This window comes from Polyodon spathula, chromosome 1, assembly GCF_017654505.1.
Source record: "Polyodon spathula isolate WHYD16114869_AA chromosome 1, ASM1765450v1, whole genome shotgun sequence".
Taxonomy (NCBI): Eukaryota; Metazoa; Chordata; class Actinopteri; order Acipenseriformes; family Polyodontidae; genus Polyodon; species Polyodon spathula.
In genome coordinates this window covers 28,013,970-28,021,410 of record NC_054534.1, presented here as the reverse complement: position 1 = coordinate 28,021,410, position 7,441 = coordinate 28,013,970, and the positions used below count along the sequence as shown (strand labels likewise).

General features: G+C 36.7%; 1 protein-coding gene across 1 annotated transcript; it reads left to right on the top strand.

The window, feature by feature from the left end:
• Positions 1 to 460: 460 nt before the first annotated feature.
• LOC121316785 (serine/threonine-protein kinase PLK2-like) lies at positions 461 to 5,885 on the top strand. The gene is made up of 15 exons (XM_041251979.1): positions 461 to 682; positions 1,141 to 1,248; positions 1,345 to 1,461; positions 1,708 to 1,837; positions 2,020 to 2,107; positions 2,234 to 2,329; positions 2,573 to 2,771; positions 2,868 to 3,015; positions 3,352 to 3,449; positions 3,594 to 3,723; positions 3,890 to 3,970; positions 4,152 to 4,311; positions 4,434 to 4,563; positions 4,680 to 4,842; positions 5,136 to 5,885. The coding sequence occupies exons 1-15, from the start codon at positions 494 to 496 to the stop codon at positions 5,273 to 5,275; spliced, it is 1,977 nt and encodes a 658-aa protein (XP_041107913.1). The 5' UTR covers positions 461 to 493; the 3' UTR covers positions 5,276 to 5,885.
• The last annotated feature ends 1,556 nt before the right edge of the window (positions 5,886 to 7,441 follow it).

The window sequence follows — 7,441 nt, the reverse complement described above, 5'->3', positions numbered from 1 at the left end:
AATATAATAATAATAATAATAATAATAATAATAATAATAATAATAATAATAATAATAATAATAAACCCACCTCAACTGAGATTATAAAAAATACTGCATGGGATAGTGTGATAAATGAGAATGTAATGCCCACCAAAGGGTTGTGATATCCTAAACGCCGGTGGTTTGCATATCACACACTACCCATGATTTATTCTCTATCGCTTCTATATGAATGTTTATTGTCTGGCTGATCCATTTCTGCAACATACTATTTGTACTATCGAATTTATTCGCCTGTTTTATGTGACTCCCCGGTGCGGATGAAAGCTGGTAGAGATCAGTGACTGTATTCGGGTTGTGTGAGCCAATCAGAAATGGAGGAGGTCTCTATGGCGCTCCTGTATTGTGACGTCTGAGCCGGTGACAGTGGGCGGAACAGATTGGTATAAAATAAAAAGACAGTCTTCATCGTGTACCAAATGGGAAGTTAGACCAAGTCACAGGTTTGGTTATGGAAGTAATACGGACTATCTCTTACCAGCCAACAAGCAATACAATGTGTGAGCAGGCACTCAACAAACCGAGCGAGTTTCGAAGAAAGAAATCAGTGGACCACACACACACAGCTCCCGAGATGTCACGGATCATAACAGACCCCACGACTGGGAAATGTTACTGCAGAGGCAAAGTTTTGGGAAAGGTAAACTACCTGATGTTTTCTCCTCAATCTCTGACAAGGACATACTTTTTTTTTTTTTGCAAAACCTGTCGGATAAAAACACAATAATATAAGTGATACCGTGGAGCTACATTTTAAGAATCGAAAATACTGCTGGTGAAGTATAAAGAATCGAAAATACTGCTGGTGAAGTATATATATATATATATATATATATATATATATATATATATATATATATATATATATATATATATATATATCAGATTTCAGAGTTCTCAAGCTTGGAAAGAATATTGCGTTTTTTATCAACTTTGTTGGGCTTCAATTTGTCGTTTGCGATAGTTTCCATGTAAAGTGCTAGAATTAAGGGCAAAAAAACTCAGTCAGGTGGACACATTAATCTGTGCTGTTGATTGAGCGATTACAGTTATGGGTGATGGTATTGTATTGATTATTTTTATATTGTTTTATTTTAGGGTGGCTTTGCAAAGTGTTACGAATTGACAGACTTGACCACAAACAAACTGTATGCTGCAAAAATAATCCCACACACACGGGTCGCCAAACCTCACCAAAGGGACAAGGTATGTGCGCGAATGTGTTTTTGTTTTTTGCATATCTGTTTATTTTTGTTTATGTTTGCATTGATTTATCTACAAATCCTTTTTTTTTCGTTTTAGATTGACAGAGAAATCGAGCTGCATAGAACTCTGCACCATAAACATATCGTTCACTTCTACCATCACTTCGAGGACAAAGAAAATATCTACATCCTCCTGGAATACTGCAGCAGAAGGGTAGGTATTTTATCCTAATCCTGAACTGAAATGTCTGTATACGAGTACTCAGATTGATAAACAAAACGATACATATTACTCCTAAGTACACCATTGATTGATAATACAACATATATAGTACTGTCTGAGTATTTATTAGCGACAACATTATTCGTCATAAACCATTTTAAATGACAAATATATATTTGCCAAATTTATTTTTTTGTTTCACATGGTGATTATTATTTTTTTTTTTTTCTAATGCAGTCATTGGCTCACATACTGAAAGCACGGAAGGTGCTGACAGAACCAGAAGTGAGATACTACCTCAGACAAATCGTCTCTGGACTGAAATGTCTGCATGAGCAAGACATCCTGCATAGAGACCTTAAATTAGGTGTGTGTTGCATCTATATAACATATGTCTGTTAAATATTTTAATGCGTTTCTATGCGTTTTAGAAATCATTACCCTATGATAACTTTAACATTACTGTAAGTTTACATTTTATGTCAATTTTGTAGTGCATGTTGGGTATCGAATTTGAAATATGTTCATTTTATTCCAATCTTTTAACAGGTAACTTTTTCATCAATGAATCCATGGATCTTAAAGTTGGAGATTTTGGGTTGGCTGCAAAATTGGAACCAGTTAATAACAGGAGAAGGTGTGTGTGTGTTTTTTTTTCTTCTTTTGTTCTTCTTATAAAATACATTCTGATTCGCTAAGCTAATCATTTAAGGAATTCCAAATCCGGTTATGATCTTTTTAATGCTTTTTTTTTTTTTTCCAGGACAATCTGTGGAACTCCAAACTACTTGTCCCCTGAGGTTCTTAACAAACAAGGGCATGGCTGTGAATCGGATGTCTGGGCTCTGGGCTGTGTAATGTAAGTATACTTGGAACACATTGTTGGCCTTTTGTTGGTGTGTTGTTTTCGCTCTAATTCTTTGCGCTTCATAAATCAGTTCTGGTGAATTTCTAGGAAATGCTCGTTAAGTCTAGTTTACAAGTGCATCTTGGAGACCGACCGAAGCAGTAGACAAGAGCTGCTTGTCAAGTACCCAGAAGCTAGAAAGCAAAGAATAAAACAATATTGAAGTGTTAAATAATTTGATATTTATCCTTACAGGTACACAATGCTTCTTGGGAGGCCCCCCTTTGAGACAACAAATTTGAAGGAGACCTACAGATGTATAAGAGAAGCCAGGTACACAATGCCATCCTCCCTGATGCCTCACGCCAGGCAGTTGATTGCAAGCATGCTGTCCAAGAATCCACAAGACAGACCCAGCCTGAACGACATCATGAGACACGAGTTTTTCACACAGGTCCGTTGCTGTGCTCGGCTGTTGATGTTAAATGCAAGCATTGTCAGTGGCTGTGTTGTGCAGGAATAGAACCACATTTCAATTTTCTTATTACAGGGGTTTACACCTGAAAGACTGTCTTCAAGCTGCTGCCACTCTGCTCCAGACTTCCACTTATCAAGTCCAGCCAAGAATTTCTTCAGGAAGGCTGCAGCAGCACTGTTTGGAGGGAAGAAAGAAAAGGCAAAGTACTATGACAATCTAAGTAAGTATTTCTTTGTTATCATCTATCTGCCACAGAGTGCAAAAAATAGTTAATATATAATCCATTTGTTTTAGAAAGCAACTGCCACGTGATAATGTGTATCCATACAAGGCAGTACTTAGCAGTGGGTACTTAAGAAGTGCAACAGAGGTTAATTCCACCTCTGATTATGACCTAGACTGTGGTGTGATGCTTGGTAGTCATAGAACTAAACAAGATAAGATAGAGATTTTTTCATTGTCTAGTTCACAGTTCAATAGGGGTTTGTTAATGACACATCCTTGTCTGTAGTATGGCCTAAAAACTAACTTTTTTGGTTTTTGTAATTTGTTACAGATAAATTAACCAAAGAAGAAGATGAAATACACAAGCTTCGTCATGAACTGAAGAAGTCTTCCATCAGCCATCAACCCCACAAGCACAAGTCCCATGAGGTGAGTCATGTGAAGAATATCAATCTGTTTAATAGATTATTGAAGGATACATAGTAAATTCAGCTAGACTGAAAGCAAAACAAATGCAGTCTGACTTTGTGTAAATTGAACGATTTACTCATTTTATGTATTTGTTCTCTGCAGGATACCATACCTCCTGTTGCCCCAGTCGGTAAACAGACAGCATTGATGAAAGAAAATAAACAACAAATTCGTGACACAATAAGGATGATTGTGAGGGGAACACTTGGAAGCTGTAGCAGTAGCAGTGAATGTAAGTAAACTAATCTGGTCCAAATACAACGCCACAAGTAAATAAAACTGATGAGATACTAGCAAGCTTTTTTAAAAGGCTCTTTTAGTCCAAGGCATAATTTTCAGAAAAAAGCATTCGTGAAGAACTGTTCCTAATCATTTTTTGTGGTGTTGCTATTTTGTAGGTCTTGAAGACAGTACAATGGGCAGTGTTGCTGATACTGTTACCAGAGTTCTAAGGGGCTGTCTTGAAAACATGCCTGAAGGTAAGAATCTTGATATTTAGTTGGTCTGTGTGGCTTGTGGGTCTTTCAGTTTTTCTAGAACGGCTCTTAAGGAACAGCAAGGCTGAGAACAGATGGTGGGGTGTTGACTTCTCTCTCTCTAAAGGCATCTTGATCTTTTGCAGGATACTGATTTTTTGTATTTTATTTTTGTTTGTTTCAGCTGATACGATCCCAAACGAACACTTGAATAGCACATTTCAGTGGGTGACAAAGTGGGTTGACTATTCCAACAAATACGGCTTTGGGTACCAGCTTTCAGACCACACAGTCGGCGTTCTCTTTAACAATGGAACCCACATGAGCCTGTTAGCCGATAAGAAGTAAGTAGACTGAATATCAGATGGTAAAAATGCATGTATTCACAGAGTGTTTCATCAGACTGTTTGTGCTACATTCCTAATGAGTTCTCTCTTCTTTTTTTTTATTTTTTTATTTTTTTCAGGACTATCCATTATTATGCTGAGCTTGGCCAGTGCTCTGTGTTTTCTACTGTTGATGCACCAGAACAGTTCATCAGTCAAAATACCATTCTGAAATACTTTGCACACTACATGGAGGAGAACTTAATGGATGTAAGTGTTCAGTCCCTCAGGGCTATTTATACAGTTCTGTGTTTTCTGTTGTTCTGTTGTAATGGCTTGCATTTGAGTTATGTTTACTCATTGCTTTGGCCATTTTTGTTTGACAGGGTGGTGATTTGCCTGGTGTAACAGATACTCGCAAACCCAGGCTTTACCTTCTTCAGTGGCTGAAGTCAGATCAAGCATTAATGATGCTTTTTAATGATGGCACGTTCCAGGTAAATATTTTAATTGGAGAGCCAGTAAATATTTTGTATTTATATATATTACGCATTTATATATATATATATATATATATATATATATATATATATATATATATATATATAATATATCTGACACTATCCCCAAAAAATCTAGGAAAAAAAAACACTATAGTAATATACGGACCTATGTTGGCATTTTCTCAAAGAAATCTGACTTAACGTAATTAAGATTTCTAGGTATTTTACAAATACATAATTTCATTTCATGTGATAGGGATAGATCCTTTACCTACAAAATACAGTTGGGGGGGTTTTGTTAAAAACCGTAAAGGAGTTAAACGTGACTGTGAGACATAGCATACCTGCTTACCTACATCAACGAGGACCGTGTTTCCACCACTTTCCATTTGACCACACTGCTGGTGACTGGATGCTCGTCGGATCTGCGCAGCAGAATGGAATATGCCTTAAACATGCTGCTGCAGAGATGTAACTGAGGATAGAAAGTTATTGGGGATGCTTTCAAAAAAAGTGAAAGGACGGATTTCTAAAAAGAGGGTTTTTCACAAAGTCGTAGTGGAGTTATCAGTATGTTGAAGACAAGGAGGACTGGAAGTGATATTTGGTGACAGAGGTACGAAAAGTTCAAGTGATCCTCCCTGAGAGAATGCTGGGCTGGAACCAGACATTAAAGATTTTATAAATCTTGCTTTGTTGAAATGGACGTGGGCTTGCAGAATGCAGTGTTCTGTCTGGACATGCAGCGATGAATTCAATCTTGAAGACAACAAAGCAGGGTGATAATTTGTAGCTCTCAATGGAGCAAAACTTAGAAGGCTTAAAACTGTGAAAACATTCCTGAACGGGGAATGTGAAAGACATTTTTAAAAAACCAGGGCTACATTGCGGATAATTTCTGACAATTGCAGCTTTGTGCTGTCTAACTGTGAACTATGGCCATATTCTTTACAAAGCTGGCAGCACAATAAGGAACCAATAGAGTGCTATTCCACTTGTGTGGCTGGACATGTGCATTCCTTATTATCACAGAATAACTTATGTGCAGTATTTATTATTTATTAAATAAAAAGAATTTGGAATAATTGATACTTTTGTGACTGAGGGTCTATCCAAATTGCTATTAAAGGCTATGAAATAAAACTTTGTGTGGAGTTTTTAATGAAAGGTAAATGTTATGAGTACTGAAATCGGTGTCAATCTTTCTAGACATCGATTTGCCCATAGCGCGTTCCATCAATATCTGCTCTAATTACACAGTCTGACTTATTTTTAGGGCGTTAATGATGCATGGATGAATAAGCACAGTTTGATAAAACAGCTGGTAGCATGACATCTTATTAATGCTGGATTTTATGTTTTAAAACAGATCGTTTTGGATATCTGGGGAATGTGTGTTTGTTTTATTTTATTTTATATGCACGATGATTGCACAGAGTTTTAATTCACCCTCCCTTTCATACTGGAGACTTAAAACAAATAATTAGAAAATTAATTTTGTAAAGCTGAGAACACACTTAATATAGATCATTTGGTGGATAATCTTATCCAGGGCAATATTGGCAAAATGTGGAGCAAAACATATTTTAATGAAAGTAATATATATACACGCACACGCACACACACACACACACACACACACACACACACACCCCGACAAATATGATATTGCTAGCCAGACATGCACACTGATGTGTTTTAATGAATATTGACGTTGGAAGTCTCTAGTTTCATGGTGTAGGTGCTTTGGGGAGGGGTTACCTGTCTTCAGCTACTGTAGAGGGAGAATCTGCCTGCTGTATGACTCACACTGGTTCTTAAAGATAATGTTTCTTTCATTAAAAAAAAAAAAAAAACTATCTTCATTAGTAATCTTCACAAACAATGTTTTGATTGCACAGTGAAGTAAATACATGAATTGCTTTCTGTAGCTCCTCTAATGGGTTATCAATATTAAACATGTATAGTACTATACAATATAATCCTCATAGTAATTGAATTCTCTTGGCATTTTGATTATTTAACTCCATCTAAGAGGCCGGCAGATTAGTAGGTGTGCTTGAATTTGAAGGAACCATGTTTTTGTACATACCGATACAGAGCTGTTCAGCCAGGACAAACCCAAGCCAATACAATACAACACTACTGGGAATCACAGTGACTTCAGCTCATCTATATTCGATGAATCAGTCGTGACCTTTATCATGCAGAAAACCTTCTGCGTGAACTTGTTAATTTACAGATGACAGTGATGCTTTCTACCAGAATTAGCACATAGATTAGATTTTTTTGGGATAATGTCAGATACTTTATATACATTATTATTATTATTATTTGTTTATTTAGCAGGCGACTTACAGAGACTAGGGTGTGTGAACTATGCATCAGCTGCTGAGTCACTTACAACAACATCTCACCCAAAAGAAAGAGCACAAGGAGGTTAAGTGATTTGCTCAGTAAGTGACCTGGGATTTGAACTGGTGACCTCCTTGTTACAAGCCCTTTTCTTTAACAACTGGACCACACAGCCTCCTCTTGCTCATAAATAATCAGTGGGCCAATATCTTATAGAAATATGAAAATGTTGAAAACTTGCAAATGTAGAAGCGCTGAAGTTCCTTTCTTTATTTAAGCTCCATTCTTGA

Bases quoted from the DNA above. Each gene is read 5' to 3' on its own strand.
- LOC121316785 (XM_041251979.1), top strand. From the start codon at position 494: ATGGAAGTAATACGGACTATCTCTTACCAGCCAACAAGCAATACAATG. The intron at 3,971-4,151 runs GTAAGAATCTTG...TGTTTGTTTCAG, and splicing joins TCTTGAAAACATGCCTGAAG to CTGATACGATCCCAAACGAA. The intron at 4,312-4,433 runs GTAAGTAGACTG...TATTTTTTTCAG, and splicing joins AGCCTGTTAGCCGATAAGAA to GACTATCCATTATTATGCTG.